Raw genomic sequence first — 19,571 nt, forward strand, 5'->3', positions numbered from 1 at the left:
TTTCATCTTAATTCTGATTTAATGGGACTGCTATTAAGATTTCACCACTAGGTATAAAGTTTGCTGTAGATTTTTGGCAGGTAGCTTTTACAGTTTATGAACATTCTCTCATGGTCTTGATTTGCTGAAGAGCTTTTATCATGAATGAGTATTGGAGTTATCAAATGCCTTTTATTGATCTGTTATAGTGATTATATGAGTTTTGTCTTTCAGTGTGTTAATATGTTGAATTACATAGATACATGTTTTCATATTGAAACATTTTTGAACTCCTATGTTAAAACTATCTTGGTTATGATTTTTTAATACATTGATTTTATATCTAATATTTATTTTACAATTTTTACATCTTTGTTGCTTAGTGGAATTGATCTGTAATTTTTTAAAAGATTTTATTTATTTATTTCTAGAGAAAAAGAGGGAGGGAAACATCGATGTGAGAAACATTGATCGGTTGCCTCGCGCATGCCCCCAGCCTGCAGCCCAGGCGAGTGCCCTGCCTGGGGATGAACCAGCCACCTTTCAGTTCGCAGGCGGCACTCAGTCCACTGAGCCCAGGGCTGTAATTTTTTTTTTTAACTATAAGTTCAAAAATTTGTTGAATTTTTCAGTTTCTTTTTGAGACAGTTTTGGTCACATTGTTCTAAAAAATTATTTATTTTATCTAAACAATAAAATCTGTTGGCATGAATTTAGTCACACTATTCTTTTATATTTTAATTTCTTGCTAGAGATTTGTCAGTGTTTTTCTTTTTCAAAGAACTAGTGTGCTTTTGTTGATCTTCTCTCTTGTATCCTTGGTTGTTGCTTTTTTTATTATAATTCTCCTATTTTCTGTTTTTGGCTTTTAAAAAAAATTTTTATGTTGTCAGTCTTTCTTCTTGTCTAACTTAACCTGTTAAATCTGTATATTTTACTCCCAAGTATTATTTAGCTGCATTCAAAACTTTTAAAAACATTATTGAGATGAAATTTGCACACCATGAAAGTCCTATTAAGTGTAAATTGAAGTAATCCATAGTATATTTGCAGAATTCTGTAACTATCACTACAATCTAATTTTAGCAAATTTCTGTCACCCCAGGAAGAAGCCTCCTGCCCTTCTGCAGTCATTTTCCTCTGTCCCCCAACCCTAGGTGACCATTTCCCCACTTTCTGTCTCTGGAGACCTGCCTTTTGGGGCACTTCATAGGATCGAAATCGTGTGTGTGTGTGTGTGTGTGTGTGTGTGTGTGTGTGTGTGTACACACCTAGCTTCTTTCCCCTGACCTGATACTTTTGAGGCTCCTTCATATTGTATTATGTATCAGTAGTTCATTCTTTTTTTGTTGCTGAATAATAACGAAGCATTTTCATTACCCTTCAGAAATAAGTATTTTCTAATGTTTGTAATGATTTCTTCTTTCACCATTGAAAGAGTGGGTATTTTAATTTGCAGACTTGCAGAATTTTTATTTCTTTTGCGGTGGTATCTTTCTATCTTAATTGCACTGAATTTGTGATTCTCTGATGTTCAGACACCGCCTTAACAGTCTGATAGTGCTGGGTCAGTGTTGAACAGGGCTCCCTCTGTGCTTGGGGACAGTGTGGGCTCGCAGATGTGGTGCGCACGGTTCTCCGTGTGTCATTGATTATCACAACTGTGTTCGCATCTTTTATATCCCTAAACTTTGTTTGCTTAATCGGTTTCTGAGAGGAGTGAAGTAAAAATCTCCCTTTACAGTAGCGGATTTATCAGTTTTTCATATTTTGTCAGTTCTCTCATACATATTTTGAATTATGTTAGGTGCATACAAATCTTAAGTCATCATATCTTCCTGCAAATTCCATCTTTTATCATTCTGCAGTGACCCTTTTTATCTTTAATAACATCTTATTTTGCCTAATACTAATATAGCTGCACCAGCACTTTTTTTTAAAGGTATGTGTCTTGTCTTATCCTTATATTTTCCACTGTCTTGCGACTTTTGTTTTAGAGGGGTCTGTAGTGTACATGATGATATAGCTAGATTATTGTTTTAACCCATTTCGAAATCGGGGCATTCAGCCTAGTCCTGTCCCGTGACTAGACACTTGGCTTTGCAGCCACCCCTCCCGCCTAGTGCTCTACTCTGTCCTGCTGCGTTTGTTTGTTTTCTTTTCCACCCGTGTTGGGTTACGTTTCCATGTTCTTATCTCTTGCCCTCTATTTGTTGGCTACTTCTAATTTATTAGACATTTCGTAATAGAGTATTTCAGTCACAACAGTAGACGACTTTTATTAAGTTCTCATACTCATCAGTAGTTATTGGCATTTTCTCAGTTTGGTGTCATGTAATTCTCACAGTCCCTACACACACTCACACACACACACTTTTTCTGGTGTGGTTTAAAGAAAATTTCAGCTGTTATATTATTTCACCAATAAATACTTTTTCCCCATATAACTAAAGTATGATACCTATAAAATGAACATAATTCTTTAATATCATTTAAGATCAGTCCTTCTTCAGATGTCCTTGTTCATCTTAAAATTTTCTTTTTATATTTTGTTTATTTGAATCAATTCAAATAGGGTCTACACCCTGGCATTTGGTTTACCTTGTGTATGTCCAGTTCTCTCTCTTTTTTTCCTCTACTTTTTCATGTCATGTATTTGTGGAAGAAACCAGGTCTTTGTCCTATAGATTTTTCCATTCTAGATGTGACTGATTGTGTCTTTAGTTTTGTCTTTTGACTTCTGTAAACTGGTTAGATTTAGAGCCTTGACCAGATCTGGTTCCAGTCCATATTTTTCATCTTTGTCTCTCAGAGATACATTTGTACATTTATTTTGTGTTCATTAATTCTTCAGCTCTGTTTTTTTAACTGTCAGTGAATTTTTAAGGTTTCTAAAAAATATTTTGTTGATTATGCTAATACGGTTGTCCCAATTTTTCCCCCTTTGCCCCCTTCCACCCAGCACTCCCGACTCCCTCAGGCCCTCCCCACTTTTGTTCGTGTCCATGCGTCATGTGTGTAAGTTCTCTGGCTGCTCCCTTTCCTACACTGTGTGGTACATCCCACAGCTATTCTGTAACGACCTATTGGTACTCCTTAACCCCCTCACCTCTTCACCTGTTTCCCACATACCCTCCTCCCACCTGCCAGCCATCAAAACACTTTTTGTATCAGTGATTCTGTCTGGTTTTGGGGTTTTATTTTTAGAGAGGGGAAGGGGGAGAGAAAGAGAAGGAGAGAAACATCAATGTGTGGTTGCTTCTTGTGCGTGCCCCGCGCCCCCCCCCCATGAGGGACCTGGTGGGCAACCCAGGCATGTACCCTGACTGGGAATTGAACCAGCGACCCTTTGGTTTGCAGGCCAGTGCTCAATCCACTGAGCTACACCAGCCAGGGCTCTATCTCTGTTCTTATTTGCTTAGTTTATTTTTTAGATTCAATTATTGACAGATACATATTTAATGCTATTTTATTGTTCATAGTTTTGATCTTCTTTTTCTTAAATAAGTCCCTTTAACATTTCATATAATAATGGTTTGGTGATGATGAACTCTGTTATTTTTTTTTTTGTCTGGGAAGTTCTTTATCCGCCCTTCAATTCTAAATGATAGTAGCTTTTCTGGGTAGAGTAATCTTGGCTGTAGGTCCCTGCTTTTCATGACTTGGAATACTTCTTGCCAGTCCCTTCTAGCCTGCAAAGTTTCTTTTGAGAAATCAGCTGACAGTCTTATGGGAATTCCCCTGTAGGTAACTAACTGCTTTTCTCTTGCTGCTTTTAAGATTCTCTCTTTATGTTTAACACTTGGCATTTTAATTATGGTGTGTCCTGGAGTGGAGTTCTTTGTACCCATCTTTTCTGGAACTCTGTGCTTCTTGGACTTGCCTGTCTATTTCCTTCACCGAAGCAGGTCTATCCTCTATTTGATAATTTTTCAGCTGTGTATTTTTGACCCGTCATTGAATTTTTTAGTTTTAACTACTTTTTTTGTTAATTTCTAAAGTTATCCTATGTTCTTTCAAATATGCCTAGTATCTTTTGGTGGTATCCTATTTCTTATTCACTGCTTTTATCCTCACTTACTTCTTTAAGCATTTTTAAACAGGTTTGTTTACTTTCTACTAACTCTAGTACATAGAAAACCCTTGATGGACTTAGTTCTGCTGTTCATTGTTTGTGCTGAGTCTCATGGGTCTGTCCCAGGTGTGGTGCAGTTCTGCATGCACATGTCGGGTTTAGCTGGACTTGCCTTGGAGCAGTACTGGGGAGTCTGCTCTGGGTTTACATTTGCTTCTGCCAGGCGACCCAGGAGAACTTTAAGTTAATTTCTTGGCTTAAAGGTTCTCGGGCCACACAGATAGTTAAAATAACCCTCTAAACCCACATGCAAGTGGCCTGAAATCACAAACTTGTAGGGAAGACATTTTTTCACCTGGGCCTCACATCAAAACTGAGAAATTTCTTTGTTGCCTTTGCCGCTGGACCGACTGAGGTCGGGCACGGTGGGGTGGAAGCAGGGCTTCGCCGTTCCTCTTCACGGGCAGCCCTTTGAAGGCTTGGGTTTATGTGACAAGCTTCAGTTCTAATCATGTAGTAACGATGTATGTTGTTGTCTTTTATGCATCACTTTCAACCTTTTCATAGCAGGGGGATTTGGAAGGAGATCTAATCCACTGTATTTTAGGAATAAAGCCATGTGTTCTCGTAAAATGGTCATGTTCAGGGGGAAGAAAACAACGTGTGGGGACCCTGAGGGAGAGGAGAGGAGGTGGCTACGGAGCTCCTCGCCTGCGAGTGAGGCGCTTGCCTGTCCGCTGCTTGTCTGTGTTGTCACCTCCCCACTTGCACTTAATAGCACATGACAGCAAGGGTCAGGAGGCTTTGTCCTTCTGTCTCAAGGCTGTCCCTGCCCCCCTCCCCGGCCACCCCACTGCCCTCTTTCTCCTCCAGCATAGACGTTCCACCTCCTTTCAGGTTTCGCACAGCAAAAATGTAACTAAAGAGTCTATATTATAGAGGCTCATGTCCCTTGATTTCTGCAGTGCACTTTTATAGGGGCCATTTTACAAAAACTGTCAGCAGTGAGTCTGTGAGGAGGGGCCAGGAGATTGGTGGGGACAGCTCTGTGTACCAAGTCCCCTCTGTGGACACACTGGCGCCCGCCCCGTCGTGAGAGTTAGCCCGGGCTCGCTGCGAGCCCCGTCCTGTAGGGCCTGCCGGCCCACCTCCTCCGGCAGTGGGTTCTGTTACTCACTGTTTGAAACACTTTTTATTTATTCCAGATTTAGCCAGGTTCCAAAATGTGAATAAGAGTGAAAATAAGCGTGTTCATCACTACATCGTTCTTGTCAATGGAGGAAAGCCGAGGCATAGAGAGCATAAAAATCTTTTGGGGAGGGCATTAGAACGTGATTTGCTACTTAATACATGTAGCACTCTCTGGAAATCATAACCAAACCAAATACATACTACACCCTGAAGACCTGGAAGGGACACTTGGGGTGTCCCTTCCCCAAGCCTTCCTTATTTCCAACTTTATTTGGTGGATGGCGTCTTTCCTTACAATTGCAAGGTACCAACCTCAGTAGAATTTCCTTATCCCATCCCTTCCCCAATTTGCTTGCTGTATTAAGTAATTAATTAAGACCTAATTAGTTAATTACTATAAATGAACTACAGTTTCCATAATTGTATTTATTTTAGAAAATAAGCGGTAGTGATTTAGAGCTGAATAAACAAAAGGTACATTTACAGTTGACTAAAATTTCAAGTTCATTTTCAAGTCCGGTGACTCCAGAAATCCTTCAATGGTTGCTGATGTTCACGGAGCACTTAGTGTTCATATCCCTGTTCTAGTGCTTTCCAGGTGTTACCCCATTTCACTTTTGCAACAAGCCTGTGAGGCAAACACTGTTAATCTCCATGTTCCCAATGAAGAGGCTGGATGCGGAGAGGGGAAAGGAAGCTCCTAGAGCTGGGAGGGGCTGGGATGGCTCCCAGTTGCCACCTGGCGCCGCAGCCCCTGCCATGCAGTGACTGGCTAGCCTGGCGTGTGAAGCCGTTGGCAGTTGTTTCTAGCCGCACCCCCATCACCACCAAAGGCCTGGAGTCCAAACTTTAGGAGGGGGGAATGTACCCTCAGTAGGAGGGGTGGTGCGCAAACGGGTCCCACGGTTGTTTCACTCACTTTCGTGGACTGAGGGTGAACCGGGGGGCTCGGGGTCCTGCCTGGGCCAACTTGCTGACCTCTTCCCCGTTTCAGTTTCTGTTCCAGCAGCTGGGAATGTTGGTGTCCTTCGTGAAGAGCCACATCAGACCGTACATGGACGAAATAGTCACTCTCATGAGAGTGAGTAGAAGCTAATGCTTTGGTCTGTCCCTCACCATTTGGGTCCAGGAGTATCAGGAGCTGGCTTGGATAACCTGGGCGTCTTCTCATGGGTCACATTGGAGCTCACACAGCCCGAGGACAGAGTGGGGGAAGGTGTCCCTCTAGGTTATGAAAGAGAGCGGGGTAGGGGGGGCGGTGAGGGGACTGTTTGCTGCAGGCTCCCAGGTAGCAGAGAACAGGTGTGAAGTCTGAGGAGGAGCCCGAGGTAGCTGTTCTGCCAGAAATAGGCTCCTGAGTTCTTTGCCTCACGCACAACAAAGCCATTTCACTTTAACATCCCGATGGTGCTTCACTGTTCCTAGGAAAGCCCAGGAAATTGTGCCCTTATGAGCCCTGGGCTGGGCTCCCGGCGCTCTGGAACCCGGTGGGCTCCGGCCAGACACTGAGGCAGCAGGTGGCGCTCTCCCTGCCCCCTCTGAAAGCAAGGGCGCCGCCCGGCACCACGGTGGCATACGGGAAAGGCTCCCGTTCGGGGGAGGCCTGCATCCTGCTGTTCTGTGTAATTTAAATGTCTCTGTCAGGAAGGTCGCTCTGCAGAGATGGCTGTGTCCTCACAGAATTAGGAGACAGTTCTTCCAGTGATTTCTGCTCTTCTCCACCAGACCTTTGTAGTTAGCTTGGAGGAAGCAGCAGGACTAAAATCAAAGCGGCTGGTCTCAGAGCTGAAAAACCGCTGCATGTATGAATAATTCAAGCCGCTCCGTTCCCTGCCTCCTGTTCTCTGCCTCCTGCCGCAGAGGCTCTGAACAAGGAAGCCTCTGGCAGAACGCGGAGGGGCCCGGTGCTGGGGGCCGGGCAGGGGGAGCGGTGTGCTTGTGGTTTGAAGCTGAAGTGATCTGTGACTTATTCCCCCAAAAGGACTAAAGACTAAAACATCGGGGTTTGAGGCAGGGAGCTTCACACCTGCAAACACAGCTTTCATTTCTTCCGAGATAGAGGAGGTGCAACGGGGCTCCCCTTCCTGTCGGTCCTGGGTGTTTAATGAGCTCCCCAGAGCCTGGGAGGAGCGCAGCCTTTGTGAGCACTGATCCGGCCGCTGGTCCCCGGGCAGCTGCCGGCTTCTTTGAGGTGCAGGAGCCCCTGTTGAGGGGCTGGCGGTGGTGCAGTGGGAGATGGGGGCCCCCTGTAGAAGGCGAGTGCAGTTCTAGTGTGTGAACATCAGAGACGCTGCGGAGGCCATGAGAGCTGTGGTGGTCCTTGGACAAAAATTCCTTATCAAGAGAAAAGTAGCCTTTTTGGAAAGAAAGGTCTTACCAGCATCTTTGGTGTGGTTTTCACTTTCTGAACTATTATGCTTAAGAAAATGTTAAAATGAAAATCCTTATGCTTTTTTAACACCTTTCTTCTGCGGAGTTATCCTTTGTTTTTATTGGTTTCCATTCTGAATTACCTGGGGGGCCCGAGGGCATTAATGGGCATGCATTGCCCTCATTGGAGTTTGTTATGGTAAGTCTTCTACTTCGGAGGTTCTAAAGGAGGCAGGAGGCAACTGTCTTCTTCAGTGGACTTGAAATGACAGCTCTTCCTGCAGTCGGAGACTTGGACCAATTCGCCTTGCAGTGCTGAGGCAGGATCTGTGGCCAAACAACCACATTTTTACTTTAGTAACTTACACAGAATGTAATTATAGGAGTATAGAAGAGTGCTCATTTTGTGGCACTACCCAGGCTTGAAAATGATATGGGACAGTTGTCAGATGATAACTAGCCAAGACTAAACTCAGGAAGGTCAGGACACCTCGTTCACAGCAGCATCGCCCTCTGGGAGAGACCAGGTGACGCCCAAAGTAAGGAATCTGCCCTGCATGACTTCAGTGCTACAGGTGACACAGACTGAGTCATTGGTTCGTTCCGTAAAGGCATGTTGAGTTGCTGAATACGCCAAGTGTCTGCTAGATTCTGGGGAGGCAGAGATGGATCAAAGGGCTTCTTGCCCTTAACTCGCTTATAGTCTAGTAGAGGAAGGGATGCAAAGAAAATTAAATATTATGGGTGCTAGAAAAAAGGAGGCAGGGGGACCCAAAATGAATCATGACACCATAGCAGAAAAGCCTTCAGAGGGGAAGTAAAGTTTGAGCCCAGTCTAGAAAGATAGGGCTTAGCTGAGCAAGAGGTAGAATTCTAGGCAAGGAGCAGCGGGAACAAAGCACAGAGTGGCAAAGTGGCCTTGTGCATTGGAGAAGTGCCATTTTCGTTTGTCCACTCACTGTGACAGGGTACAGGGAGGCCCAGGGAGAGGAGGACAGGGAAGGAGTTCGTTTGGGGGCAGACTGCGCTCACTACGTTTTGCTCCTTTTGGCCATCTCGGTTCCTCGGTTCATACTTCAGCAGAGGGGAACCTGGCTTTGCTCCTGTCTCTTCCCTCTTTACAGGAATTCTGGGTCATGAACACCTCAATCCAGAGCACGATCATTCTTCTCATTGAGCAAATTGTGGTAGCTCTCGGGGGTGAATTTAAGCTCTACCTGCCCCAGCTGATCCCGCATATGCTACGGGTCTTCATGCATGACAACAGCCCAGGCCGCATCGTCTCCATCAAGGTCAGTAGCCAGGGCATCTTCTAGAGAGAGTTCCAGCATCCCTCAAGGGCAGCTAAGAGACAAGACCCTGTTCTGAGAGACAGGGTGGTGCTTAATCCACAAGAGTGAATCCAGAGAGCGGAGCACCTGCTACACACAGCTCACAGTGTGCAGAGCGTCAGTGGTCCTCCTGGGTTACCGTTTGGTTCTGGTACACGTTCTTGGTAGATGTTTTATCCCAGACCAGATTTCTCTATTTTCTAGCAACAGATTCCTTACCAATTGAATTTAAGCTCACAGAAGGCAAAGTATATGTAAGCAAAATAAATAAAGGGGGAAGATGCTACCAGAAGAACGTAGTTCAAAGCCACTTAGTAAAGGCTTTCCGAGTCCCCACAGAAGTTCAGTGAATTATCCAGAGCACCGCCCCCACGCACTGAGGTACTGACGCCGCCGCCCTTGTCCCTTGCCGCACTCTTGCTCCCTTCCGCAGTTGCTGGCTGCAATCCAGCTCTTCGGCGCCAACCTGGACGACTACCTGCATTTGCTGTTGCCCCCCATCGTGAAGCTGTTTGATGCCCCTGAAGTTCCACTGCCGTCTCGAAAGTAAGGACCTGCCCTTTGGGGTGAACGGTCGAGCTTTTAATGTTTTGTTGAAAATGTCCTTTTGTGTCAGTTCCCAGGCCATCTTTTTGTTGTTATTTCAGCACCCATTATTTAGTGTAGAAGTGCCCCAGGTTTATGAAAGTCCTAACTGTCCCTACCCCTCCTGAATGTACGTTGGATCCATGTCACCCAAAGTGCCTCAGAAGCTTCCCATTTGGTGCTGTGTGAAGGTGACCCTCAGCCACTTCTCCTCTGGGACTGTGTGTCAGTGATTGCTATACATTAGCAATTGTTGTAGGGCAGCCCTGGAGACAGTTGACCGCCTGACGGAGTCCCTGGATTTCACGGACTATGCCTCCCGGATCATTCACCCGATCGTTCGAACCCTGGACCAGAGCCCAGAGCTGCGTCCCACAGCCATGGACACGCTGTCTTCCCTTGTCTTTCAGCTGGGGAAGAAGGTAAGGCAACCCAAACAGGTGTGCTCGTCTGCCTGCCCTTGGGAAGAGGACTGTGAACTTCTTGGTTTGTTAGCCTGTTAGCCTGTTAGCCTCACACCTCTCAGAAAACTAGGAATCATTGGCCCTTTTTTCCCCACATTTATTGTATTTAGCAAGTATTTATTGAGCCACTTGTGTGGGTTAGGTATTGCTGTTTGGATAACGTGGCAAACGGAGTGATGTCCTTGTTCTCACAGAGCTTACATTCCAATGAAGCAAAGCTGACAAACACAGTGTGTCTCGTAAGAGTAATGGTGGGAGCGGGAGAGATGCTGTTTGTGCAGAGCAGCCAGGGAAGGCCTCTGATAAGTTGGCATTGGAGCAGAGACTTAAATAAAGTAAAGGCCCAACTCCAGAGAGCCGGATGCAGGCAGAAGGACTAGCAAATGCAAAGGTGGGAGATGGCAGCGTGCTTGGAGGCTTCAAGGAACAGCCGGAGAGCAGCGAGACTTTGGGGGAGGGAGAGAGGGAGAGGGAAGTGCTCGGAAAATGTCCGAGACAAGGCAGGGTGAAGTGGGCATGGAAACCAGGTCTTGTAGGCCCGATTCTCCAGATGCCATCCCAGACGAGCAGTGTCCTAATCTGCGTAGCTGGGAGCGTGTGAGAAATGCACGTTCCTGCCCTCAGCCAGACCACCTCCCATCCCACCCCCGGTGACTCTGGCGCCATTTGCACATCACTGTTGTTGCCATTGTGAGTGCTTTGGCTGTTCTCCGAGCCAAGACTAGAATGTTTGGAAGATTCTGAGCACAGAATGACTGTGATGTGACCTGGTATTTTTAAATGATTACTCTCAGTGTCATGCGGAAGAGTGGACTGGACCAGGAGTGGAAGCAGAGGGGCTGTGAAAAGGCTGTTGCAGTAACCCAGGTGGAGGGTGATGGGGGTAGATTGGTAGCAGGAGGGGTACAGAGCGATCCTTCCGAATACCACAGAGCCAGCCCCGAGCCCGGGAGAAATGCCTGTAAGTGTTGGCAGCGCTCTTTTCTCTACTTCCCACTGTCCACAGTGACGGCTTCTATCTCCTTCCTCTCCTTCACAGTACCAGATTTTCATTCCGATGGTGAATAAAGTTCTGGTGCGACACCGCATCAACCATCAGCGCTATGACGTCCTCATCTGCAGAATTGTCAAGGTGAACTGCCCTTTGCTTTTGTGCCCATGTCTCCCGTTGTCCTTCCTCTTCGTGCCCTTGTCACCTTAGCTGTGGAAGTGTGTCTGCCTTTTCACTTCTCAGCTAGGGACTGGCAGGCCTTTTCTGTAAGGACAGCACATTTTTTTCTCTCGCAGCCTCTCAGCTCTGCCACTGCGGCCGGAAGGCACATATGTCTATGTGCAGACGTAGACGAGCGAGCCTGGTGTCCGAGCAGTGACATTTATTTGTGGACACCAGAATAGGCTGCTCTGATGATTTTCATGTGTTACAAAATATTACTCTTATTTTGACTTTTGAAACCATTCAAAAACGTAACAACCTTTCTTGGTTCTCGAGCCACGCAAGCACAGCCGTGGGCCCTTGGCCGCCTCTGCCCTCATCACTCTGTTGTGCACAGTTGCTTCCTCTCTGCCAGCCGCATGCTCATACTCTGTCAGTGCTGGTCAGTGACCAGGAGTGACCGACAAAGACTGGTCTGCAGGGCTGCAGCCTCACTTTGTCCATGCCCAGAGCCACACCGACTTAAACCCTGGCTCTTCTGGAAGGTGTGAACCTTCCAAGGCTTGAGGATGTGTTCTAAACTGGGAGTACCTCGTGGAGTTGCAGGTTTTGTCTACAAATCTCTGGTTGCAGGGCTACACCCTGGCCGATGAAGAAGAGGACCCTTTGATTTACCAGCATCGAATGCTGAGGAGTGGCCAAGGGGATGCACTGGCTAGTGGACCAGTGGAAACGGGGCCCATGAAGAAACTGCATGTCAGCACCATCAACCTTCAAAAGGCAGGTCCATTGTTTTTTGGGAGACTTGGAAAGGGGAGAGAGCCCTGCTCTCCTTTCTTGTTCAAAACTTTCTGCTTTTGTAAACTTTTGTTTAAAAGAACCAAAAACTAGCCCAAGAATTTTCCTGAAAATCTAGAAACCATAAACTTAGGTCATTTTGTCATTCTCAGGATGTCTGAATTTTAAAATTTTTTATTAGAGGGAAAATAAAGAACAAAGTGTCCTTTTGTGCTCCCTTGGCACTTTAATAATAGAACACTTTGTTGCAAATAATGTGTTTACATGAATGGAATACAACCAGCGAGCCCCCTAGTTAGCACTGAGACTGATGCCGGCTCTGTAAAGCAGAGCTGCTGAGACTTCTCAGGCTCCCTGACTGCGCGGCACCTGTTAGAATGCTTGTCTGATTCAGGCCGGTCCAACGCCCAGGTGATGCCCATGCTACCGGTTCATGGACGACACTTCGAGCAGCGAGCTGTTTGCTCTGTGCAGATGAGTACTGAGTTCTCTGTGCCAACCAAAGCCTGGAATATAACCTGCTCCTCGCCATGTATGCCATTAGTCATGCACTTGAAAACAGGCAGTTTCAGAACCTCTGTGATGGATCTGAGCAGAATAATCGTAGTCACCACCCTGATTTTTAAATAAATATACCAGCTTGCTTGTTTTTCCCATTTTGCATTAGTCCTCAGTGCTTCTGGGGATCGTAAGCAGCTCGTGGTTTGGATTTAAACATGGCATTCCTCGTCCTTTACTGGCAGCTGACCCAAGGCAGCCGCACCTTGTGTGCAGCAGCAGAGCGAGGTGCAGAACTGGGCAGGACGGGTCCCGGCGGTCCTGGGCCGAGCCTGTGCAGAGCACTCCACAGTCCGGAGCACTTGGGGGTTTACTGCTGACTGCGGGGTCACGTGACCCACCCAGATAGCTCGCAAGTGGGAGCTGCTGAGAGACACAATTTCCGGGGGCATGGTGGGCAGTCCCTGGGTCAGGAGTGACGCGGCATTCCCGCTGCGGGCTTTGTGGCTGCCAGTCTCAGACTCCAGGAGGAAGAGGAAGGTCATCAGGCCCCTGGCATTCCCAGGTGGTTTTGCAGCCACTCTGCTGACAGCTCACATTTCAGGGAAGGGCCAGGCAAGGAGGCCATTTCCTCCAGACGTGCTCACTCTGCCCAGGTTCGTGCTGTTCTTCCAGCCAGGCAGCGGTCCCCCGGCTTCAGAGCTTTGGCCTCTACTTTAGGAAATTCCCCAGTAATCTAGCCTGCTTCCAAGAAGTTCCCTTTCTACCCAGGACTTGGAAAAACAAGCACACCTATTGCCAAACAGAAAAGAGAATGAAATCTCTAGTTTACCTGACCCGAGAGAAGAGGTCAAGTTCAGAAACCCTAAGCAAAATCCTCCGCACCTGCCACTCAGCTCCGTGTCATCAAAAAGTAAATCGTGCATCTGTGTGCTTATGCAATGATAGTTAAGGATGGGCATGTTTGCCGGTTTTAACCAGCTTTCAGAATGACAGTTTGCCACCTCAGTCACATTTCTGTTGGCTGCACTAATAGAGGACTTACGTGGTGCAGGAAAAACCCGTCTGTGTGTACCTGTTGAATGCCCTCCAGGATTGTCAGCAGCTCTTACTGCCTTTCGATTGTCTGTTGGGCTGACCTTCCGTGTGAGTCAGCCGACAGTCCACCAGCCTGCGCCAGCACTACCGCACGAGGCCGTCAGTGTGTGGCGGGTCAGTGGCAGGAGAAAACTGACCTGCAGCTGGTGTTTAAACAGTTAACGACAGAACCCAGAGAACGGAGAGTTGATTACGGTTTCAGCTGAAGAGCAGCGTGGAAAGGCCCATGTCAGGGACTTGGCCTGATCGCTGGACTGTGCAGCTGTCCATTAAGCCAGCATTTGAAAGGCCTTTTCTAGCACTTACCAGATGGTAACAATGACGAGGGCAATAACAGCTCGACGCTGGAGTGTCTTCCACGTGACAGGCACTGTTGTGAGTGCTTTACACACTGTATTGATTCATTTAATCTGCACGATAACATGATGAGTTAGATACTGTCATTACTGTCCCCACTTTGCAGGTGTGGACACTGTAAGGTCGCAGGTTGAGGCCCTGAAAGGTTAAGCCATTTGCCCAATGTCAGCCAGTAAATGGAGTCAGGACTTGACCTACTGATAGTGTGACTCCAGAGCCCGGTCTCTCAACCACTGTGCTGACTTCCCTGTCCCTGACCCAGGCTCAGCCTCATGTCATCAGCGGGCAGAGACGTCTGTAATGCTGTCTTATATATGTCAACTTTCAAACCACAGTGCACTGCGGTGCAGCCGTCCAGAGACCCAGTGTGTGGGGAGGAAGCCAGGGATCCGAGGGTGGGAAGGGGCTAGTGGACCTATTTCATTCAGCAGAACAGGGTCTGAAAGGCAAGTCTTTGGTATCTGGTTTGCTCTTCCCTCTAGTGCAGAGTTCTCGTTGTTTGCTCAGTGAGACTCCTCCATGCAGTTTTTCAGTTCACTTCTTCTAGAATCTCTGTTTCAGTGTCCGACATAAAATGTTAGTTTGTGTAATGTCACCCATTGGTAACCTACCAAAAACAGCAGCAAATCTCCAGTTTACCCCGGGGGAGATGGGTGAGGTCACCGATGGTTAGGCACTGTAGCACGTGGGGGTCTCTTTCACTCCCCGGACCACTTCACCGGAGAGCTTCTCTGATTTATGTGATTTCTCTAGTTCAGGGAGGATCAACACGTCCCTACATGAGAAATCTTTTAAGAATGTATTTTTTTTTAAGATTTTATTTTCTTATTTATTTATATTTAGAGGGGAAGGAGAAAGGGAGAGAAACATCAATGTATGGTTGCCTTTCGTGCATCCCCTGCTGGTAGTTGGCCTGCAAGGAACCGGCCTGCAACCCAGGCATGTGCCCTGACTGGGAATCGAACCGCGATTGTCTGGTTCACAGGCCCGCGCTCAATCCACTGAGCTACACCAGCCAGGGCCAAGAATGTATTTTTAAAGTTAGGGATTTAATAGTTAGGGTCAGACCAGTTCACAGAGATGACACTTTGATAATAATTGCAACCCTTTTTTTGCTCTTTTCTAGGAGGAGCAAAAGGCCCTAGGCCCCAGGCCCCTAAGATAGCGTTTTCCCCAGACGAGGGAGGCTGAGGCTCAAACGCAGCAGGCGGGTACTTTGCCCGCAGCGCCACGGCTGCCGAGCGGCAGAAGTAGGGTTCCGGCCAGGGGCTTCCGGCCTCAGAGGAATGGCACTCCCGTGCACCACACTCCCTGTGCCGATCACAGCAGTGGGTGCTGCTGTACCCACTGTTCCACTTGTACACTTAGCACTGTTACACTTAGCCTTTAAGGGCTTAAGAGCCCTTAAAGCACCTGTGAGGCCAGAGCTATTAGCCTTACTGTACAGAAGAGGAGACCAAGGCACAGAGGAGTTAGGTGACTTGCCCAAGGGCACACAGCCAGATTTTCCCTCAATCCCCTGAGCTCCAGAGTGTGGGTGTCAGCCACTGCACCACACTATACTGCCCCCTCGCCCGAGTCTTTCCGTCCACCTCTCAAAGCTGCCCCTGGAGGAACTCTGGGTTCCTGGGGGGCCCAGAGTGTGGAGGGCAGCTGGAGGGCATGTGCTGGGAAGTAAAGATTAGGTCTGCTCTACCCGTTTGGTCCCATCCGGCCACCGTGCCACATGCCTGGGGCTCACTGCTCATCTGATTGCAGCAGGACTCGTGTGCTGTCAGCCTGAGCATCCTGCCTGCCCCCCATGTGATACCACTGTCATGTCAGATGAGCCTCTGTCCTAATGTGGAGTGTGCCCGGGGCCCTTCATACACTGCTGGAGGCCGTCTGTGGAGGAACATACTCTGAATGTGACAGTCCCATCCATTCCGGGTCTGTAGACCTCTGCTTTGCTGGTGGAATCTAGCACAGATGAGTTGTAAAAGAGGCTTTTTCCATACTGCGGTATATTCTAGAGGTTGCTGGTTTTGCTTTATGGCTTTTAACTAAATGTTGCTCTTTTGTATTTGTAATCTGGGGGATTTTATCATGAGGTGTTTAATTTTATAAATCAAAGAAGTAGAATAATCATGAAATAGATGAGGGCTTTTTACAATGGACCCTTGAAGCTGATGGTTTTCCATTGTCACCTGTGGGATGACAGGCCTGGGGAGCTGCCAGAAGGGTCTCCAAAGATGACTGGCTGGAGTGGCTGAGGCGGCTGAGCCTGGAGCTGCTGAAGGACTCCTCGTCACCCTCGCTGCGCTCGTGCTGGGCCCTGGCTCAGGCCTACAACCCGATGGCCAGGTATGAAGTGTCAGGGCTCCCCCTTCCCGGCTTCTGATGAGCGTCCAGAGGGTCCATGCACAGAAGACAGTGTGCACGCGTCAGCGGTAGGCAGTGGCCGAAGGCTACTATTTTAATTCTGCTGACTTCCAGGGGTGGGGGGGTGGGGGGTAAAGAAAAAGGCCGATTGAAAAAGCTCGTATTGCAGGAAAAGCATCCATCTTAACCTTGCAGGTAGACTTTCCTTAGTATATTTAGATCCAAAATTTTAATTACAAAGTTGCAGTCATTTGCAATATTGAAAACAACTATATGATAGTTTAACCTGTTTCTAATAAACTGTATTCTCGTTATTTATTTCTGCATTACAAACACCCCAAGACTTAGTGGCCTGAAACAGTCATTTTATTTTTGCTCACGAGCCACCACCTGAGCAGGACTTGTGGGGACAGCTTGTCTCCGCTGTGCAGAGTGAGTGGGGGTCTCTGGGGGCTAGAAGATTGGCTTTCAAAATGGCTTTTTCATGTGCCCGGCAAGCTGGGGCTGCGTATGGACCAGAAGTTCAGCCCTGGCCGGGGGCCTGGGTTCCTCTCCACACGAAGCACGGGGTGGATCGCTCAGGCTTCCTCGGGGAATGCTGGCTGGGCTCGAGAGTGGGTGTCCCCCCGGAAGTGCATGGTGTCTTTATGACGTTCCCTTGGCAGTCACAGGGTCGCTTCTGCCATACTCTGTTGTTCAGGGTGGTCACAGAGGCCCACTCACGTTCAAGGGGAGGAGATGCGGGCGCCCCCTTTTGAGGGGGGCGGCACAGTTCTAGGGGAGCACTTGCAGCAGGAGAGTGGGGCAGCCGTCTTCGGAAAAGGGCATTTGCCGTAAAAAACACTGTTTTAAACAGTGAGTCCTAGACAGCTGTTAAAAATTTGTTTTATAAAAGGTTGTAACACATGTAAAAGATTTATAGTGTAATGTAGGTGAGTAAAATGAAATGCTAATGGTATACATGTGTGATTTCAACTATTAAAAGTACGTGTACATAGGGAAAAGGTTAGTAATACAACAGTTATCTCTAAGTAGGGAGGTTTGAGCGATTGTTTTCTCTTCATTTTTTTCTATTTTCCCAACTTTTCTACAGTGCACGGTTGTTATTTACAAGGAGGCATTAAATGCTGATTTAATTAGCAGAAAGCGAGGGGCCGAGAGCAAGGCCTTTCACTTCACTGTCGGCGCAGCCGGTTTGCTGGTGGTGTGGAGGCAGCGGGTGGTGGTGCGGTGGTGTGCCTAGTGATGGCGCTGGGACTGTTGCGTTGACGCTCTGATTCGGTTCGTCTCATTTCTTTCGAGTGTCTTCATAATGCTTTAAAAACAGTCCCTGGGACTGGGGTTTCCGCAGTGTGCAGCTGGCGTGTGCAGCTGGCATGTCCAACTCTCTTCTGTTCCAAGTCACTTTCGAGCACACTGTTGTCCACAGGAGACTTGTGATAGTGCACACACGAGTGTTTGCCCCCTAGTGCCACACATTTTCACTGGGGACCCAGCGTGGCCTTGCACCCGAGTCAGAGGCTTATTTCTTAATTTGCACAGGACTTTTTTCTACCTTCATGTTGTCCTTTGAATTTCAACTACTTTTTCCATTACATATTAAAATTATATACATTGGTCTGGTTTAATCTTCTAATGTAACCAAACGTGGATGCAGAACTATCAAATGCTAAACCTGCACATCACAGGCACACTCTGTACTTTCCAACTCCCCTAAAAAAGAGGGTAAGATTAACGGTCCGATGCCAGGGACAGCAAATATGTCTGCCCACAAGACGCTGTCATGAGCTAAAGTAGTTTTGGTGATGTTGGACATGGCACCTCTGGTTCCAGGTCCTCGTAAGACCCCAGCTGTAAGAGACTGGCAGAGAGAATCTTTTAAGGCTTACGGTCTTGGATTCTGTTCTCGAATGCTTGTGGTTCCTTGCGTTCGGTTGTCATTTGTGTATCACCTCCCGCCCCAAAACGGTTCAGTTGTGTTTTGAACAATGGTCACAGATGCTGCCTTTGCCAGGCCCGGTTTTAGGAATTTGCACATTGCCTAAGAAATACCCCAAGAACTATTTGAAGGTTGTTTTCGGAATCTGTTAATGCCAGCTTCTGTGTCAGCAGTCCCCTTTCTGCTCATCACCCCGCTCCCTGCAGGGAGGAGAAGTGATGCAAAAACCGCCAAGAAACGTGCGCCTTACTTTTCTCTGCCCTCCTTTCTCCTCCGTCCACTCCTTTCCTGTGCATCACAGTGTCTGTGCCCACACTGTAAAGTGTAATGGTCACTAGCCACGGGTTATTTTCAGTTGATGAAAATTAAATGAGACCTAAAATTCAGTTCCTCGGTCACACTTAACCACAGTTCACGTCCTCAGTGACTGATGACTATTATATTGGACAGGGAAGATACAGACCATTTCCAGCAAGTTCTATTAGGTAGCGCCGGTCTGGGTAACCAACATTGGCGATGCCGGGAGCAGATTGTTAGGCACAGCTCAGCAGCAGGCAGAGGCGAGGCAGGCATCTTCAACCTCCTCCTCCGCTCCTCTCTGCCCTCAGGGATCTCTTCAACGCCGCCTTTGTGTCCTGCTGGTCTGAGCTGAATGAAGACCAGCAGGACGAACTCATCCGAAGCATCGAGTTGGCTCTCACCTCACAGGACATTGCTGAAGTCACACAGACCCTGTTAAACTTGGCTGAGTTCATGGAACACAGTGACAAGGTAAGATGTTTGCCCGTTGTCCAGGTGGAGCCAGGGCACCAGCCGGTGGGAGGGGAGAAGCGCCCACAGCCCTCTTGTGCTTGTGCCCCCCCTGCCGTTTTCCTATGCCGTGGGGTTCTGCTCTCCTGCAGGGCCCCCTGCCCTTGAGAGACGACAACGGCATCGTTTTGCTGGGTGAGAGGGCCGCCAAGTGCCGAGCATACGCCAAAGCACTGCACTACAAAGAGCTGGAGTTCCAGAAAGGCCCCACCCCTGCCATCCTGGAGTCTCTCATCAGGTAGGCCGCACACCCCTTGCAATCGCTGCCTTCGTCTGAATGACCTCTCCTCCCCCACTGTTTGCTGCGGGTCACTGCAGTCACTTGGAGACTTCTGCTCCGTGAAACCTGCCCTCAGGTCTGGTTGACACATTCGAATGAGATGTGGCTGCAGATGGCTGTCCCCCGTTTTCCAGCCACAGTTGTCCTTTCTGTTGAGCACCTGGGCTCCCGTTGTTTTCCCACCTGTTTCCGTAGCCGCCTAGGAAACATGAGTTTGAGTCCGGGTTCGCCAGTGCTCTCTGGGGCAGGAGAGCGGGTCCTGCGTCCTGGGCCCCGGACGGC

At 47.9% G+C, this 19,571-nt stretch overlaps 1 protein-coding gene across 2 annotated transcripts in view; it reads left to right on the plus strand.

Annotated features, from left to right (window-relative positions):
* Window positions 1-19,571, plus strand: part of MTOR (mechanistic target of rapamycin kinase) — a 113,769-nt gene that overhangs the window by 26,244 nt on the left and 67,954 nt on the right. For both annotated transcript variants that reach the window (XM_037045236.1, XM_037045235.1), the window contains exons 20-28: window positions 6,240-6,326; window positions 8,740-8,907; window positions 9,380-9,492; window positions 9,791-9,953; window positions 11,035-11,127; window positions 11,782-11,928; window positions 16,100-16,242; window positions 18,808-18,970; window positions 19,102-19,247. In XM_037045236.1, coding sequence (XP_036901131.1) covers window positions 6,240-6,326; window positions 8,740-8,907; window positions 9,380-9,492; window positions 9,791-9,953; window positions 11,035-11,127; window positions 11,782-11,928; window positions 16,100-16,242; window positions 18,808-18,970; window positions 19,102-19,247 — 1,223 coding nt within the window. The remainder of the gene's footprint in view (window positions 1-6,239; window positions 6,327-8,739; window positions 8,908-9,379; window positions 9,493-9,790; window positions 9,954-11,034; window positions 11,128-11,781; window positions 11,929-16,099; window positions 16,243-18,807; window positions 18,971-19,101; window positions 19,248-19,571) is intronic.

This window comes from Sturnira hondurensis, unplaced genomic scaffold (assembly GCF_014824575.4).
Source record: "Sturnira hondurensis isolate 20B ecotype Veracruz unplaced genomic scaffold, ASM1482457v3 Scaffold0004257, whole genome shotgun sequence".
NCBI classification, from domain to species: domain Eukaryota; kingdom Metazoa; phylum Chordata; class Mammalia; order Chiroptera; family Phyllostomidae; genus Sturnira; species Sturnira hondurensis.